A 19,666-nucleotide genomic window follows, 5' to 3' on the forward strand; every position below is an offset into this window, starting at 1 on the left:
GGGGGAACCACCCTAAACAGTACACATAAATATAACTGCTCCATAGGGAGCACTCCAGCCTTTAAGAGGAAGGAACAACTGTTGTTTCACAGCCCTCCTCCGCAGAGTAACAGGAGGAGAAAATACTCTGTGCATCACTAGAAATACTAATGCATATTGTGATACTTTATTAAAAAAAAAAATTGCATTTTGAACTTTCAACTTAATGAACAATTTGTTCATGATCTTCAATCAGAGCAGTCTTTAACATATTTGATTTTTAACTTCACAATATTTGGCATTTATAGCTAACCTGAAAATAAATTTCTTAGTAAGAAGTCCTTCACATACAAAACGCATCCTTCACTGAGCTTGATCCTAGGTTTTACTCAGAAGAGTAACTCCTTTTATATATAGCTAAGCAATATTCGTAGGATTACAGCTAGAAGATCAGGCTCTTTTCCTGCCTGTCTTCTGTCTAAATTTTCTTACACGGCAGAAGCAATGCCTCATTAGACTTTGACGTCAGTGAAGACAAGATATTTCCTTATCTAAGCACACTGAATTTTTAGTGGCATGGGAATTGTTTTCTAATCTGAGTGGTGGAACCATAGGTTTTAGAAAATATATGTGATTCGCAATGAATTATTCAGTGATAGGAAAGAGCAGATAAGTTTTTCTAAAGATAAGTTTAAGAAAACTTGTCTTTTTTTTTTCTTATCAATAGCTACCAGGTTGCATTAATTAATTACTACTAAAAGCTTCCATAATCTTTTAATGTCTTCTATGATGCCAGTATTTCTCTCCCTATTGAAGGGACTTATACTTTTGTCTTTGTTCAGATAATTTTTTTTGTTTGTTTGGGGCATGGAGGTGATTTTTACATGTTTTGTTGAGACTTTTTTGAGTGGCATTTTATTTAAGCCTAGTCTGTCTTAGATTTTATCTACTTTATACTAGGGCTGCTCCAAAAGTAGTACCTCCTATTTTATGATGTTGGCTTTCGACGTCAGTGGCAGATATTGGTGGTATGGCAGTATAGGTCAAACCTTCCCAGCAATATACTGCTACATGTTGTTGCCATGTGACAGATGGCAGCAGAGAGGCAGTCTGACAGAATGGTGTCTGACATGGAAGTGCGTATGAAGCAAATGTGTGTCATTGAATTCCTCTATGCTGAAAAAATGGCACCCATAGACATTTGTTGACTCTTGCTGAACGTTTATGGAGATTAAGCAGTGGATGTGAGCACAGTGAGGTGGTGGGTGGTGCATTTCTGCATTGGTGCCAGTGACAGGAGGTCATCTCTGCTGGTGCAGATTTTTTTAGTTTAGCATGCAGGCCCTTGTTGACTGTTGGTGAAAATGCATAACTAATGATGGTGACTATGTTGAAAGACAGTGTTTTGTAGCTGAGAATTTGCTCAATCAAATAGTGTTATTGTGCCCTTTGTATCTGTCATAGCTTCCATGGAAATAAATAGGAGACATTTCTTTTGGAGTGATCAATGTATTTTCCAAATATTTACATTTGATTTATTCTTAAAAAAAGAATTGTTGTTCTTTGCTTTTATGGTAAACATAGGTCCTATATAAGTAAATGATATTTAAAAATTTAACTTTCCTTACAGGAGCCCATTTCTTTATAATCCAGAGGAAACCTGTAAAAAGAAGAGGGAAAAAAAAGAAAAAGAAAAGATGAAATGATGTTATAAAACTAATAAAAATAAATGGTGTGAAACCTATTTCTGTACTTAAAGTCTTCCAGCCATACATTTCAGTGGTTTATGTGGGCGTGTAAAATTAGTAGGCGCAGCTGTGGAGAAAAAGGAAAAGGAAGGGGGAGGGATGACTTCAGATATAAAGAGATGGAAGCATCCTATTCTTTTATTTATGATATGATTAAAGAAAGTAGAGTTCCACCTCAGTCCAGCTAGAATGTGGTGGGTAAAGAAATAGAGAAAACAGGAAATGGCCACACATCTAATCTTTGCTAGAGTGAGTGTCTAAGAGATGAAGAGACAAAATTTGATGGCTTCTTCAGTATCTCCAGTTGCCCATTCCCAAATCCAATCCTCCAGTTACCTTCAGGTTGCTAATTTTAAACACATCAGCAGGCACCCAAGAACAAACATGCACAAAAGGAAGGCTGGAGCTTGGACAAAACTAAAACTAGGAGAAAACATATTTTATGTTTAAATAGAAAATCACCAAATAATAATTACGGAATGCCTGAAAGAAAAATATACAGGTAGCAACTTGTCTAATCTAAACTAATGATGTGCTTGTTTCTCTGTAATTTGATTTCATGACTGATGACAAAGTTCAATAATCGCAGCCCAGGATACCTTGCCAATCTAAAGCACTTTATACAATTTTAGCTTTTGCTAAAATCTATTTTTTCCCAGATTCAACAAAGTTCTCTGGAATGACTGAATCTAACAAAGAACAATCAGCCAATATCTAGTATAGACAGTATCAAGATGAATGGCCTAGAAGCACCTATATTTACCAGAAGTATTATCCTGCCTTTCACAAGGGCTATGAGGATCTAAGCAAAAGCCTTACCATCTTTAGATAAACAGTACAGAGCTGACACAGAAACAATTTTAGTGCCAGCAGTACCAACTATTCTGTAGCTCAGAACAATGTTTTTGATACTTATTATTCTTTAGATTTGGAAGAGGGCCATCAAAAAGAAAGAAAAAAAAAAAACAACAAAACTCATGTTTTAATCAATTTTCCTGCATAAACAATTTCATCCTTTCCATGTTTTAGAAATTATTTCTTAAAGCAACTTAAAAATGTGAAGATTCACACCATATTATGAACAATATTTAGTTAATGAAGAATTATTGTGTTCTATTCTGCCATATGTTCAGTAAATAATGGACAAAATTGTTAATTATTTGTTTATACGTAGCTGAAGGTGTTTAGCATGTTGTCTGCCTACAGTTTGACAAAATGTAAAAAAGAGTCTTACAAACCATTAACTGGAAATACTTTAATCATACATATAAAATAGTTGGACAGAGAAAAAGATATTGATACTAGTGACTGGATCTGTCAGGTTTTCTTCTGCAAAAATAGAAGTATCTCAAAGAGCACAGATAACCTTATAAAAATAAGCTTTCTTCATAGTTCAAAATATGGTTTGGACCAGTAATATTTCAGTGCTAACAAAAGGTTCATGAGTTTCATCCTGAATTCAACCCAATATGTTAAGTGCATTTCTAAGGAGGTGCTGAGGATTCACATTGTTTAATTTCTCATTAAATTGAAATAGATGTCTAGTTAATGTGACTTGCTAGACAATACTTTCACTTCAGTGTTTGATATTGCTGACAATGTTTCTCCTCCCGTATCACTTCAGTCCTTCTAATAATTTTATAATAAATATCTATGTGAAGGTAATTCTCCATTTTACTGCTGCTTCTGAGAGTTTCACGTGCATGCATTACACTGCAAAGATCTTTGCCCATTGAAGAATCAATATCATTCCCATTTACAAAAAAGAATAGATGTACATAGGATGCATGTCTGTTGTCTGGACCAGCGTGATTTGAGAACACACTACAGCACCCTGGTTTTCTGACCTTTACTTCTCACTTATGCACTCTGCAGCAGACATTTCTGTCACAGCATCCCTCAGTGACTGCAGTATGACAAACAGCCCTTGTGTGGAGGTGACCGTCCTGTCTGATCAGTGTGTTTCAGCGATGCCCCTGGAGAGCCCTGTGGAGTACATCATATTTGAGTGCACCATCTGCACATCAGGAGGTCTCTGTATTCAGGAGTAGGGCTTGGGACACTGCTTCTTTCTCCACCCATGGGTTAATCCAGGTGGGTCCGTGACTGCACTGGAGGGCACACTCTAGCAGTGCTAATCAGCTGTGTGCCTGATGAGCTGTAAACCATCACACAGACACTCAGCAGTAGTAGCATTGGTCTCTAGCTTTTTTCCTAAACACTGAACCAATTTGTCTTGTACCATTAGAGTTATCTTATTTTGAACTACATGTACAAGTGACGTAGTCTCATGATAACAACTAAATAGGAAAGCAGTGTTCAGACTACTTTAAGTGTAGCATCTCCAGATCTCCCGAAGAATCAGAGGATAATTCACATGTAGTTGTTCAATATATAAATAAAACATTAGTGTCAGGTTTGAGGAAGGAGCAATTTCTTAATTTGCACCATGGGAGAGTGTCGCAGCATATGGTGGGCAGAAGGAAGAGGCAGAGGAACCAGATATGGACAGTCTGCTCTTAACATGGTGAGAACATTTCCAGGTTAGGAGCCTGTGAGTCAGTTTGGTTTAGAAAGTTATGACAGTAGAATTCAAGCTTTTAAAAGATGAGAAAAGAACTGGAGGTATTTATGTTAAAATGTTTACCTGTATGTATAAAATGTTATTTAAACATGTGAATTATATGACTACCAGTTAACAACTTATTTGGAACTGCTCTGTGGTCCTCAAAAATGGATCTGCAAATGATGTATTATGTACATCTTGTAACAACTCCAAAAACATAATCTTAGATATATTCCAAAGGTTTTGAAAGACAGATGGAGATCTCAGGTCACATCTCGGTACTTCACAGTTCTTATTTTCTTCCAGTTCAGGCTGACTTTTTACATACCTAACAGCTAAATGAAAGCAACTGTATTTCTAAACAAGTAGATCCTCTGAATAATTTTTGATGAGAACTAAGCAGCAAAAACAAAGTACATGGTATGTGATTCTTCATGCTTCTGGTAGGAATGATTGGCATTTCTTACATATTTTCACTCACGGGTAGAATAGCAAGAGAAAATAAGGGACAGATAGGTCTTATCTCTGCTGCAGAAGCCAATATTGTGATTTTTCTCTTTCTGCACAAGAAGACAAGAAAATGCAACGACAGTCAGTGTTAATTGCCCTTTGATAACAAATGCAGTGTACTTTTTTAAAAAAATAGAAATCTGTAGGAAAAAAAAGTTAAGACACATTTTAATAAACATTAGAAAGTATTTTAAGAATGGCTGCTGCATCATCAAGAAAGGAAAAATATCCCGTGTTTTTCAACAGAAGTTTACCAACCACATGACTTGTGGTTCTAAAAAGAACCATGGAGGAAAAGACATTCCAGTTGGTAAGCAGAAGTGCAAATAGACAAAAATGAAAGTACAAGAGGAGAATAATGGTGTTAAGGTGTGCTTTTTCATTTCTTCTTTTTTAATATAAACTATCAGAAACTTATAAGAATTGCCACTTCAGCTGTAGTCAAGTATTTTGGAGGTGATCCTTAAAAATTGTTGAATCGGTAATTAGGTTTTGTTGAGTTGGTGGTGTTCCTGCTGAAGAATCGTTGTATTATTGTAGATGGTTTGGGTAGGATCTTTTGCTTCTAAGTATTGTTGAAGACAGAGTGCTTTCAAACACAAATATGTCTTGTGCAAAGACTTGGGAGCTAATTTTACCAAGTTCTAACTTCAGAAAATCCATGATTGATATTGAAAATTTTAACTGCTGATCGATCTATCACATGATGCCCCTCCCTCTTATGAATAATTTAGTTTTTATTGAATAATTTTTTCTTAATCTTCTTTTCCTGTAGATTTAATTCTATCAGTGATTGATTCATGGAAAAAAGGAAGATATTGACTATACAAAATCAAGGAGAAAAGTGATTCTGTTTCTACTGGTTTTGCAAGAGTTGATGAAGTATTTAGGTATTAAATGAAAGATGGTGCAAGATTTCATAATGATATATGGTTATATATTGAATTACAGATCATGAAATCATAGAATCACAGAATGGTTTGGGTTGGAAGGGACCTTAAAGATCATCTGATTCCAACCTCCTGCAATGAGCAGGGACACCTTCCACTAGATGAGGCTTCCCAAAGCCACACCCAGCCTGGTCTTGAAAACCTTCAGGAATGGAGCATCCACAGCTTCTCTGGGCAGCCAGTGCTAGGGTCTCACCACTGTATGAACAAAGAACTTCCTCACATCTAATCTTAATCTCTCCTCTTTTAGTTTAAAATCTCTACTGCTTATCTTGTCACTGTACATTCCTATAAAGAGTCCCTTCCCATCCTTACTGTAGGCCCTCTTGAACTACTGGAAGGCCACAGTAAGACCTCCCTGAAACTTTCTCTTCTCCAGCCTGAACAAGGCCAGATCCCTCAGCCTTTCTTTGCAATAGGGGTTCTCCAGCCCTCAGTTCAACTTCATGGTCTCCTCTGGACCCATTCCAATAACTCCATGTCTTTCTTGCACAAGAGGCCCCAGGACTGGACAAAGTACTCCAGATGCAGCCTCATGAGGGCAGAGTATAGGGGGAAAATCACCTTCCTCACCCTGCTGGTCACCTCTCTTTTGATGCAGCCCAGGATGCAGATGGCATTCTGAGCTGCTAGTACACACTACTGGCTTGTGTCAAGTTTTTTGTCCACTAGAATCCCCAAGATTGTCTTGACAGGGCTACTCTCAATGAGATCTTCTCCCTGTCTGCACACATTTCTGGGATTGCACCAACACAAGTGCAACACCTTGCACTTCGCCTTGTTGAACTTGTTTTAGTTCATGTGGGCCCACTTCTCAAGCCTATCCAGGTCCATCTGGATGGCATCCCTTCCTTCTGTTGTACCAAGTGCACCACTCGGATTGGTGTAGTCTGCAAACTTGCTGAGGGTGCACTAAGTCCCACTGTCTATTTCACTGATAAAGATGTTGAAGAGTACCTGTCCCAAGATGAACTCCAGGGGAACACTGCTTGTCACTGGCCGCTACCTGGACATATAGCCACTGACCATAACCTTCTGTCTGTAAACATCCAACCATTCCTTATCCACCAAATAGTCCACCCTTCAAACCCATCTCTCTCTAATTTAGGAGAAAGTTGAACTGTGTATTTGTTTCTTAATTTATTATACACATGTCATTGCTGGGATAGACCTACTTTTGTTCATATGATGCCGTATTTTGGATTTGTTATGAAAGTAATGTTGATAACACAGTAATGTTTTAGGTTTTGCTTACACAGAACCAACGATCTTTCAGCTTCTTGTACTGCCCTGCCAGTGTGCAGCTAGGGTGCACATTAAGTTGGAATGGGACAGAACCAGGACAGCTGACCCCAACTGGCTAAAGGAATATTCCATGTCATATGGCATTATGGTCAGCAATAAAAGCTGGAGAAAGAATGGAGGAAGGGGATGATGTTGGGCATGATGAAAATGGTTTTTCAAATAAACCATTGGGCATGATGAGCCCTGCTTTCCTGGGAGTGGCTGAACATCTGCCTGCTGATGGGAAGAAATGAATGAATGAATGAACTTGTTCTGGTATGCTTGCAAGTGCAGCTTTTGAACCATCTTTACCTCAGACTAGGAGTTTTCACAGTTTTTCCTTTCTAATTCTCTCCTCCATCCCATTGTGGGAAGTGAGCAACCAACTGGGTGGTTCTGAGCTGCCTGCTGAGATTAACCACATTCTCAACATTGCCCAGTGGAAACAAACCACGCTTTTTTACAGTAACGTTGCTGCATTAGTTCTCAGTATGATTCAATGCTGTGTGCACATGTTTTAACACCATGTGTTTTGATCATTTGTGTGTGGATTAAGAGACGACAAGATACAGCCATGTAGGAAAGAGGCTGTCGATCAATCAGCCAGTCAATCAGGATATCTTTCAAAGAACAGCACTGAGATAAAAGGCTGTCAAATCACGGGTGTTAGTAAATATAAACTCTCTGATCAGGGTATTTTTCTCTTAGTGAGAGACTGTTGTGAAAAAGGACTTCCCGAGTTACTAGAACACCTTATATTATTTAGATAAATTCAGGCTTTGGTTCTCCACTATTCCAGCCAACTTCCATGGTGCTGAATGAAAAATAATCACCTGTGTTTAAATCTCAGGAAGAAAATCTGATATTTTCTTACACAAATACCCACCTCTCATTTTACGTCTGGTTGTCTGCCAACAACACACATCTGTTTCTTACAAACCACTGTGAAACCAATTTAAAATTTCACTACCGGGTAAAAGTATTAAAGATATTATAAATATCCTTTCAGTAAAAAAAACTTTCTTTTCCTTTGTCAGTGTGTACTGAAGAGACCATATAACATGTCAGAGATATCAAAGATGGGAGGAAACTTTTTTTGTCAGACAGCAAACAAACACAGTAATTGCTACTATGTACAGTAGAATATACTTTCAAAAGCATTTATTCATAACCTTAGTGATGAATGTCCATATGACTCCAACTCAATAAATAGTGTTGTTTTTAAGTGAACTCTCTTCTTGGTATGTTTACTTGGACTGTACATCAAGTACATTTGTATTAAATAATACAAAGCCTTACAAATGCACTGTAAATCCTGCTGCTCCTGTACTGACATTTTTGGTGTAATGATGATTGATGTAAATGAAATTCTTTATGAATTATGGTCCCATGTTCTTATTTCTGAAGTTTCAGATATTGCAAATTAATATGATTAGTGCAGTTAAAACAAGCTGCAGGAACTGTTCCTTGGTTCATAACAAAGTGGTTTGTATCTGGCTTCCTGGAGCTGCTCTTTTTCCTTTCTGTAAGAGCAACCCTGAATCAAACAAAAACATACATAAAGAAAATAGCATCTTAAAATAATGAACACAATGGGCAACGTTTTAAAGTGGATGGAAATGAGGAATGATGAGATCAAAACAAAGCTGCAAACTGAATACAGAAAGTGTTTAAAGCTCAGAAAGAATACTGATGTCATATCCACTCTAGTAAACACCGATCCTCTGTACTGTATAAAATATCTATTGTTCTTATTATAGGTGATATCACCAACTTTATCCAGCCTTATGCATGATAGTTTTAGTCTATAAAATTGCTAGCTAAGTGTATATTTCTTGCAAATGCTCAAAGTGTTAATGCATGTGAATGGATAATACCTACTTGAAGATCACAGTAAGGGGAAATATTTGTTTTGCCTTCTTTTACAATCAGTAAGTAGATTTTTAAAGAAGTATTAAATTTACATTTTCAAAACATCTGTATTAAAATGTAATTTAAAACAAAATTCCTCTGTGAGCAACAAACCTAATTAGGCCATATTTCCTACGTGTTGTGGGCTCTTTACATTTGTTTTATCAAAATCTACTGCAGTGGCTGCTTGACACTCCAACCATGGTAATCTCTGTTCTCCTACATAAAGCCACACTGTGGTATCCTCAAGTCATCCCCACCTAATAATTTATTAATATTTCTCCTCCGCAGCACAGTATTTCTGTCTTTTTTAAATCAGCTTATCTCCTCCCTTTCGTTTTCTCAGTCTTTGATGATATTTCTTGTTACTTTCTCTGGTTCTCCAATTAAGAGTAATCTCTGATCATCATTCTGTTTCCCATTCTAATGGGAATTCTCTGTATATATATACATACATTTTTTCTTTTCATGGAAAAAAAATCCTCCTCAACCCTCTACACTGATTAATCTTCATCTTCAAAATGATGTGAACAAGAGAAGCTTAAATTAGGTGCGTGCCTTTGCCATAAAGAGACAAAACTTTCTTTATTTGGCAAGGGACATCCCCAGGGTATGCGTCCATCTTTCAAACAGCTAGACCCTAGAAATTATTTAAAAATATTATTTTTTTAAAAAATGGACTTTAAGAAATACTGTGTTTGCTTTGAGAGCTTGGTCTTCCAGAAGTTTCATTTCCAACAAGGAAAATAGGCTAAGAAATGTGGGTCAGGGGGAAATCAAACATGTTTTTCCTTAAAGTAAAAATCGTATCTGGGGGAGAGAAGAAACTGTGGAAAGAATAAAAACTAAATTTTGCAGGAACTAAGAAAGATTAAAAGAATAAATCTTTGGGAGACAGGGATGACTGCTGGGTAAGAGCTGGAGCCATTGAGTTCCAGATTTTCTAAAATCATAATTAATTTTTCCTTAACAAAGGAATGCTGTGTTTACAATTCAAACCAAACATGGTAGAACTTGTGGATCTTTTTTTTTTTCATTTTTCTTTTTTCTTTTTTTTTTAATTTTTTTTTTTCAATAAGGGATCTAGATAATACGAACTGGGCAGATGCAGCAAATCTCTCTTGTGCAGTTCTCAGTGTGGAAATTCAGATTCGAGAGTTTATACTAGATAAAGTAAGGCAGTCATTTCTGTTATCTCTGATGACTGGTTCATTGCATCTCAGTTCAAATTGTTTATTTTTCATATTTGTGACAAAGGAAAAACAATATCGGCTGATCCAAATGTTCAGGAGGGGAAAAAGTGTCTCTAAAGGATTGGTAGGTTGGGCCACCTCTTTGATCTCTAGGGATTTTAGTTGCCAGAGCAGAAGTGACATGTGTATAAGTTAGCAATGCTTGGCACTGAAGTACAATTCTTTTCTGTTCATCTAACAGAATGTGAATTTTCTTCAGGTTTAAAGGTTTGTTGTGTTTTTTGTTGTTGTTGTTTGTTTGTTTTTGCATTTCAGCTACAAATATTCTTGTATTAATTGGAGACTTGTAAAAATGAATTTAAAGCTAGTCTAGGTTGAAGAAGATGTTTTTCCAGGTGTGAATGGGACTTTCTTGCCTGTATGTACAAATAGTTAAAAATCTGCATTTTACTTCATAAATTTGTCTAAGATTAATGATCAAAATATTTTTATAAAATGTATGCTTGCGTAGCACTACCATCTTCCACTTTCTCTCTTCTCTCTTCCTCTCAGAGAGTAAAGAGGGACTTTGAGATTTGATATTCTTTGTGGCTGCTATGCTCCAAATATTGGCTATTTGATGACCAAAACTACAAATCCTTATAGTTCAATAGAAATTGGACAGCATTATATCTTTGGTGAAAAAGTTTACAAGATTTCCAAGAGCTAACCCTATTTGCAAGGTACTAAAATATTTGTTGCTTATATTAAAAAATAAGTTGACAAAGAATATGTTTCCACATTATAATCTTCCATATTTTATAATTAAATTTTATATATTCAATCCTATTTAATAGGCTAGAACCAGAGAACAGGAAAGAAAACCACCTTTCTGAAAAATTCGAATTCTTCAGTACCATATTTATGAACAAATACATACAGAAGTATCTTTATGTGCAATGAAACTTTTCCAGATTGAGAAAAATGGAGGATAGAAATCATCCTTGAAAGTCCTCTCAATTAAATGAGAAAATGCCCAATTACAAGTATTAAACAAAGATTTTGATGTGACAAACACCATTCAGAAAGCACTTCTGATCATTTAAAAGAAGTAAATGTAGGAATACATGTATATAAACCTTGGAAGAAATAAAATATTTTATGTGAACATCTATGTATTTAAATGTTTTGGGGTTGTTGTTGTTGTTCTGTTTTTAGGCCTTATGTGTAGTATTAGAGGCATTTAGTTACAATGTGTTATGGTTTCTGTTGAATAATATGGTCAATTCCCAGCCGCCCAGTGATGCTGAAAACTTTTGCACTGTTTCACCATAGTTAAATACTGTTTTACTTTCTGAGTTTGTCTTTCTTTTCACAAGTTGATTTTTTTTTTTAATTAAGACAATTGAATGCTAATGGGGTAAAACTGTAGTTCAGCAACTCCTGCTCCAGAGAGAAATGTCCTGATTTTTAACTCAGAAGAGATAATATTGCTGGTGCTCCGGGACTTGCATCAATGTTTGTTACTGAGACCCGTATCCAGCAGCAATTAATACCACAAATAGGAAACAACAATTGCATGGTTAGATCCTATTTTGCAATGGAACATTTCATTGTTCACCTATTCTTTACCCCATCCACTTTGTTTCTTGCCTTGTGTTTTCTGCTGCAGTCTCTCAGTGAGAATCCTCCAGAGAATAGCTGTTGTAGCAGTACTTTGCCACAGCCTCTAATACAGTGTAGCCTGAACCTCAAGCCTCTTTGGCTGGAAAATACATTTTGACTGTCAATAAAGACAAGATCAGATGAAACAAAACGAAGCTTTCTCAAAATTATCATGAGGATCAGAGTATACACTGAAAAAGAAGAGCACCCTGAGGAGCTGTAAAGAGTCAAGATATTTAATTGATGTGCTGGAAAGCTTGATGAAGCAGCTGTATTCCCTGAATCGGAGCGTAAGTACGAATCTCAGCATCTTGTCTCAGGCAAGAGTATCTTGTGTCTTCTTTAGATCAGCATGCCCTTTTCTAACTTGCATAAAGACGTTTTACTAGTGACAAAATAAATTATCTTTCAGAAATTTAACAGAAACTAACACATCTCCTTCCCTCAACATTTTGTCATTGTGGTGATTTTGATGAATTAGCAGCTTCTAACATGCACCTCCCATCTCTAGATTCACTTCAAAATAAGAATTAAAAGAATTTTTTATGTGAAAAGGAAAAGATGTTCTATTTTGAGACAAGATGGCTTTGCTAGTTCACTGCAGTGGCATAAAAGTATTTCCCAAATTTCTCACATTGCCAAATTCCAACCTAACCTGTTTACAAAATGTCATATGATGGGCTGCCAGCTTATCAAAAAACAAAACAAAAAAAAATGTTTTGTCTAGTTGTCTTACTGTTTCACTCAAAATCAGTAACTGAAATCTGTGTATGCAGTGTTGATTTGAAATGCACTCCACTGTGATAGATCAGGTGTCAAAAGCCTCCTGGCTCTAATAGTATTATTTTGAAATTACAAGGTCTTTGACTCAGTTTGCAGCAAAGGCTCTGAAATGCAGATGGCACAACTCTATTAAATACTTCACTGTGATGTAATGGTTCCTCCCCTGGGTTCTGAAATACAGTGTGAACGAGCTACTAAAATTAACTGTGCAATTTAAGTGCTGAAAGTGAGACAAAAGAATTTTTGAAATTAAGTCCCAAATCCCTCTCTCTGAATATATACATGTTTTTAAATACTCTACTTATTTATTAGAAAGAACTGCTACAGAACATTTTGGGGAAAAGACCCTCATACACCCACTGAGCTGTTTACAGCCTAAATAGTTAAAGCATATTCTTGCTAAGTTGAAAATATCTTTTGAGGGTGTCTGACAAGAAGTTTTTAACCTGATCCGTTGGCTGTCTTGTCCTTGGAATTCTAATGTAAATAACAGTAAGATGCAGGCCTCAATACAACACATTTAGCTTTGCAAAATTGCAACTTTCGTATTTATGTAGCCCTGAAGCAAGAAAAAACTTGGTTGTTATGTTCTTTAAGGTAGGAACTTCAAACTTGCCAAATGCTGTATTTGGGCACAGTCAAATTCCTTCTGCCACAGCCCTTGGATACTGAGCTACAGAATCATCCAATCCAGCTGTCTCCGTTTCTTTTAAACAGCTGTTCAGAATGGTCCATGTGTTGGACACCAACTTAAAGTTATCATTAAATATTATGACTTAGCATTGCCATAGGAGGTAGGACAAACAAGCAGGGTAGCACTATCTTCACAATCTTTTACAGTCTTTACCACACGATCTAAAACTGCTGTGGCAGCCATCGTGCAAATGGACAACCAGGAATCACACACAAGCGAAGGGAGGGAGGTGTATGCTCACACAGTTTTGTGAGATCTGTTCAGTCAGGTAGCCTTTATTCTGCTGACCAATTTCCTCTCAGTACAGATGCCTGCAGCTGGAAGCAGGATGCATGCCATCGAGAGCACAGAAATGCTGTCTGAGATGCCAGTCCAGCTCCTCGTTACCATCACAAGCAATATTTTATACAATATATACAGTATAAAATTGTGTAGGTGACAGAGCATGGGGCAGGTAGTGTCATGGACACTGAGTGTTCCCTGTCTCCTCTGGAGCTGTGGGTTCCTCGGTGCTTCAGCACTCATTAAGCATAGCTGGCTGCTGGCACTAGTCCCATCAGCAGACCCATTTGCTCCCACATCCAAACACCCACTCTGTCCAGCTTGCTGCCAGTAACACCTTTCCGGGTGTATCCTTGTCTTATTATTCCTCCGTGCTGCTGATGTTAAGTGACATTAGCGTTAAATTCACACCTTCCGATGCAGAAAGCAGATGAACCAGGTGGTGTTGGTGATGATGTGTCTGCTGAAGCAGTGAACAGACACATGTGCGTTAGTGCTGTATCTCTACACTTGTCTCACTGCATCTCAAATAACCGCTATTCTCCATTCCCATAAATCTGAATTGCTGTCTTTCTTCCCTTCATAAGTGGGTAGGGAATAATTTAAGCTGAAATTAATTAGCATCAGGTTCCATAACTCTAGTGGTGTGCAGAAGGGTAATAGACAAAATGTAGGAATGCCTCATTTCAGGGGTTACTCTTGCACCTTAGCCTGTGCACCCATTTCCTATTTTATGTTCTCATACACATTACATGTTCATGTTATTGGTGGCAAAGGATCCATTTTAAAATATTCTCAGACATTTAGCCATTGCACAGGATTCCTAAATATGTCATCTGCATTCACAGAAAGCTTATTTTTAAGACAAAAGAAACAAATTCAAACCCAAGTATGTCTCTGATTTTGTTGCATATTTTCCAGAAGGACCTCCCCCCCCCCCCCCAAAAAAAAGGAAAATCAGTGCTACAGGAGAGGGAAAGAAAATATATATACATTTTTTACATTAACTTTGTGAGGTTCCCTGTGTTGCACAGTCACCTTTCTCCCTTTCCTGTCATGCAGCGGTACATGGCACTTCTTTTGAACCAGAAAGGTTTGAGAGAAGAAGGATCCTCCATGCTTTACACAACAAAAAATCACATTGACTTAACTGAAAACTTTGCATGTTCAAGAAGCAGGGGTTCAATCTCTGTTTCAGAAGAGATGAAAGAATGAAGTATTTCTTATTTAGAGGCAGGATAATTCCAGCAGTGTTGCAGTGGTGGTGATAGACAGATATATTATTTGTTCTTCTTTTCTCTGAGGCAAATATATGCCAATGACTTGCAAAATCAGAGTAGCCATTTACAGTGCTTGATGTATGGCAAATCTCTGATGAACAAGGTACATATTACTAGAAAATGCTATGGAAAGATCTACTGCTCCACAGCAGTGGCATTATAGCCTTAATTATAATCGAGGTGGCAATATAGTCTGTGTCTGTACACCCTGGGCTCTGAGCTTCTCAGATCTCTCACTTTAAGAAGGCTCAAATCTGGCCACTGCTTTGATGGGAGTCAGTTATAAAGCTAATCTCCTAAACAAAGCTGGAACCTAAGATGCCCTAAAGGCATCACAGGGTAATTCAAAGGTTATATTCATGTTTATTTGGTGACTTCTAAAATTGACAAGAGGTTAGCAAATGATAAAGGTAAGCTCTTACTCTCTTACCTTTTTACAACTGCAGTGCATACAGGAGTCACTTGGTTTACCTTCCGTGTAACAGGTATTAGGCTTTACATCACTGTTATTAAACCTTCAGTACCATTACATTTCTTATACTAAATATATGCTCCTTTTGTGCATTAAACTTCATTGTTGCTTTATTGAAGGCTTTTTATCCAAGGTGAGCATGGCAAATGAAATGGCTGCCTAAATTTCTAATGGCTACCATTTTTTGTTTGTTTGACGTGTTGCATGACTCTAAAGGGTGAACTTATGAGGTAGGTAATACTGAAAGAAAGATGAGAGAGCCAATGGGAAGGTTACTGGCTGTGCATTAGCTCTGACTCAGGGTCAAGGAAGCCAACAAAGTTGTGTTTTCCATTCGTAAAGTGATAGTTCATCTGTATCTACGCTAACCATGTCAAATCCTGAAGATAACAGAGCCCAAGCTTAGCCCAAGCGTGGGATGTCACACATTCAGACAGCTTCTACAGTTCCTATCTGCTCATCTTGTTAGTGACAAATTCCTGGTAATCAGTGATGATCATTTAGATGGCAGAAGTTAAATGAATTGGATTCAGGAGAGTTCTTGACCCTGAGTGATTAGTAAATGAATTACCCCAAAGTGTGAAAACAATTTGGAAAATGAGAAGAGGTCTTTGAGTCCCACATTCACACAAAGAATGGAAGAAAAAGGAAGTAAGAATGAATCAGGATTAACCTCTGGCAGCTCATGAGCTCATTTTGGTAGTAATTTCCAGAAAATGAAGGGCACCCATGACAGAAGGAGGAATGTGTCACTACTTATAAACACTGGGATACAAATATATTTAAAAATCAGTACTTATACATAGCATATAAATATAAAAATACATTTAAAAGGTGAGAACATCAGATTGAGCTGCAAGAGTCTATGCAGTTCCAGTCCCATCTAGTCTGTATCTCAGCCAAGTTTGGAAGTCATCAAGGATTTGCAGATATATAAACAAATAAGGAAAAGCTAGCTTTCAAAACTGCCATCCAAAATCCGTGAAGAAAACTCTCTAAGTCTTGCATCCTGTATGAAAGCTATGTTAACATAACTGTAGCAGAAGGCAGGTTCTCTCACTGTTAAGTGAGGTCATTTGTTCAATAAAGGTGTGCTCAACAAACAACACAAATCCACCATTTCTGAACAATAATCAAAGAGAAGCACCACATCAACCTGTCCTCCAACCAGGTCAGGTCAGAGGATGGTCACTGAAGGCAGAGACGCTGCAGTCGCAGTGACCTCAAGCACAATGCCAGTGATGGAGCACACAAGTGTGGTGCGTTGCTTAATAACAGCACAGTGTCTTGGGGTAAAACTCTCATTATCACAGTAAATAGGTTTGGCTTGCACACATCAGAAAATCTGAATTAAGAAGATCTAATGCAAATAATCACTGTGCTTGAGTCAGGAGGAAGGATCGGCCTGCACCTCGGAGCCTCTCATAGCACTGAGCTGAGCCTTGCATTATCCTGTGCTCAGAAATAACATCGGAATGGAGTGAAGGTGCTGGATGCAGGGGAGCTCCTGCAGCATCGGGATCCCTCCTGAAAAACGGAACATGGTGCAGCAAGCAGCACAGAGCAGTCTTTGGAGGGAGCCAGGCTGCAGGGGGCAGCGAGAAGGATGTGGGAGTGGTCTGAAGAGAGGGGATGCTGCTGAATAAAACTTATTCAAAATCTGAAAACAAAAAGGCATTGCACTTTAGGTAAGAACCAAACATAAAAGCCTTTGTTGTTTCATCGCTTTTGGCTGAATAAACAATGCCTTGCTTTGAAGAAGCTGTCTTTCTGTGTCATTCAAGTTTCTGTGTCATTTCAGTCAGCTGGTAGTCACAGGCTCTCAGTGGAAGAAGGCTTCCCAGTACCAAATGTAGTCAGGCCTTTAGATTTTTCCTAACTGGGGAAGCAAAGGGATAATCATGGGATAATTCCCACAAGAAAAATAATAAATAATAAAAAAGGCAAGCCAGCCACTTGGGGGTGCAGGCATGCTGGGCTGCCACAGCAGCTAAAGTGCAGCTTGCCTTGTAATTATGACAGCTGGGTTCTTGGTTGTAAAACAGAGATAAGCCATAAAATTAGCAATGTCGTGGAGAAATGATGCATTAATATCAGAAGCTTTGTAATGGCTTCCTAAACGTCCCCTATCTCTGCACTGATAGAAAAGCAGCTCTCCAGGAGAAAAAAAAAATCTTCTTTCCCAGATGGGAGTTCTTCAGGGAGATCTCTGGCATGGACACTAACGAGTAACATCGCAGCCGCTTAAGCAGATGCAATCGCAGAGCACAAGAAGGTGCGCACAGCACACATGCAGAAGACACAGGAAAAGTTTTGGTGAATGCTACCAGCTATTGTTTGTCCAGAGATACGCTGGAAGAAAGCCTGTGCGACTCTGGGCTTCAACAGTGGAAGGAGGAATTTTTTCTCTTTAGCTGCCCTAACCTGCTGGCTAATTCTGCAGTGCACCACGGAGCCTTGCACCTCCGTGCTGGGTGAAGTGGGCGTCTGCGTGCACCTGTGCCCCGTGAGCGAAGAGAAAATGCTCCGGGATTCCGTGTGTGAAGTGCCCTTTAACGAGGTGTGTTATTTCTGGTAATTTCGTCGCTTAACCAACACAGAAAAAACCCGATCCTTCTAATTCTGTCCTGACACTGCAATGTGTAGTAACTGAAATGCCTCCAGTGTCAGAGAAAAATGCATTTAATTGCAGGCTCAGAAGTGAAACCAGAGCTTTAGGGAAGAGCTGTCACCCTGCCACTTACCGGCACTTAGACGCAGATAAAGGGCTTGTAAGAAGTTGGAAGCTGCCGTGAGGAGGTAGCCACCAGGCGGGATGACTTCGCAGGTCGTTCCGCGGTGTCTCCTTGTTATATGCATCATGTTGGTGCTGTCAGATGCATTCTTCTCACTCCGCAACTACATTAACATTTAATTCAGTACTAACATGGGCTTTTTTTTCACTAGAGGTGACGCAAAATACCAGTATAAAATATCTGAAAAGCCTTTTGTCTCCCACTGGACTATTAGCGCTTACTTGACTCTTCTAGCTCTATCTTCTACCTGTACGGGTCAGCTAGGAAAAGCAGCACCCACCCAATGCCTCCGGCAGTGGTCCGACACAAGACCTTTCCCTCTCCATCCTGTACGTGTCGGTGAATTCATCACCTTCTGCATGCCTGCGGGGATTGCTGTACGGGGCAGGCTGACACCCGACCTGCGGCAGGAGGAGGAAGGAAGGACGCTGATTTAGGATGAAACTCCAGTCCCCTTTCGCTACTGGAAGGGGTGGAAGGCAGGGCCTCCACCTTTCCCTTTGTACCTCCGGCAGCGGGACTTCCGAGGGAAGAGGAGCGTAACACAAGACCGAGCAGCGCAGCAGAAAAGCGCAGACCCCAGACCCCCACTATACCAAACTTTGCCCGAGTCACGGGGCCGCTCCACAATAAGGTCCGGAACCACCGAGCTCCCCACCGCGACGGGGGCGGAGCAGGTGTCGGGGCGCGGCCGGGCAGCACGGCCCGCCGCCGGCACCGCCCCTCGGGAGCCGCTCGGAGCGGGCAGAGCGGTGGAGGCGGCGGGACGGAGGTGGACGTGCGGGCCAGGCTGGAGGCGCGGGCCAGGCTGGAGGCGCGGCGGCGGCACCTGGCGGGCGCGGCGGGGCAGTCTGCTCGTCGCTGGTAGGGCGGCGGCAGCGGGAGCAGCTCTCAGCCCGGGGCCGCGCCGGGAGGGACCAGCCTCGCTTCTCGAAGAGGAGGAGGAGGAGGAGGAGGGGGCGGTGGCATAGGAGGAGGAGGAGAAGAAAAAGGAGGAGGCTCCGCTGCTGCCTTTCCGTCGGTAGTAGCGGCGCGGCCGCGGGAGAAGAGGACGATGAGCCGCGCGGTGCTGGCCTGGCTGGTGCTGTGCGGGAGCCTGGCGGCGCCGCGCCTCGCCCGAGGTGAGCGGCAGGGACGGGGACGGGTCGGGTCGCGGCTCTCCCGAAGTCGGCGCCCAAGTGCGCGGGGTCCGGGGGCGGGTCGCGGGGGTGCCCCCGCCGCGGCTTCCCTCGTATTGCCATTTACAGATAAGATACTTGCCTCCGTTCCAAGTAGCCGACAAGCGAGCCCTCCTCCGGCGTGTTCTGTTTAGAAACTATGCTTAATTATTGCATAGTGGGGAAGAGCTGCCGTGAGAGATTAATCCAGATGAGCTGCTGGGAAGGTTTAATAATACCCGCAGAGCCGTCCACATCTCTTTTTCTTGCCTCTCCGCTCCAGCCATCGGGCTGGGCGCCGGGCACCCAGCGCAGCGCGGAGCAGTTGGCGGGCGCGTCCGGGGGTACGGCATCGCGGCAGCGCTGAGCAGTGCTCGGCGGGCGACCCGCCTCTCCTTAACTAGGGCATCTCCAGACG

At 40.1% G+C, this 19,666-nt stretch overlaps 1 protein-coding gene and 1 long non-coding RNA gene across 12 annotated transcripts in view; one reads left to right on the plus strand and one right to left on the minus strand.

Moving 5' to 3' along the window:
- LOC110389521 lies at nucleotides 1,490-18,921 on the minus strand. 3 transcript variants are annotated; one of them, XR_002433274.1, is made up of 2 exons: nucleotides 18,041-18,921; nucleotides 1,490-1,639 (listed from the first exon to the last, which is right to left on the minus strand). It is a non-coding gene; the product is annotated as an uncharacterized LOC110389521 (long non-coding RNA). The 3 variants fall into 3 exon arrangements; XR_002433275.1 differs by lacking the exon at nucleotides 1,490-1,639 and adding an exon at nucleotides 2,968-14,004; XR_002433273.1 differs by lacking the exon at nucleotides 1,490-1,639 and adding an exon at nucleotides 2,968-14,007.
- Nucleotides 18,961-19,666, plus strand: part of EDIL3 (EGF like repeats and discoidin domains 3) — a 273,821-nt gene continuing 273,115 nt past the window's right edge. For 7 of the 9 annotated variants that reach the window (XM_021380103.1, XM_021380106.1, XM_021380108.1 and 4 more), the window contains exon 1: nucleotides 19,060-19,212. In XM_021380103.1, the coding sequence (XP_021235778.1) occupies nucleotides 19,146-19,212 (67 nt within the window). In that variant the 5' untranslated portion in view covers nucleotides 19,060-19,145. Of the gene's footprint in view, nucleotides 19,213-19,666 lie in introns of all 9 variants that reach the window. The other 2 variants (XM_021380111.1, XM_021380105.1) reach the window with 2 other exon arrangements.

The sequence above is a fragment of the Numida meleagris genome, chromosome Z (genome assembly GCF_002078875.1).
Source record: "Numida meleagris isolate 19003 breed g44 Domestic line chromosome Z, NumMel1.0, whole genome shotgun sequence".
NCBI classification, from domain to species: Eukaryota; Metazoa; Chordata; class Aves; order Galliformes; family Numididae; genus Numida; species Numida meleagris.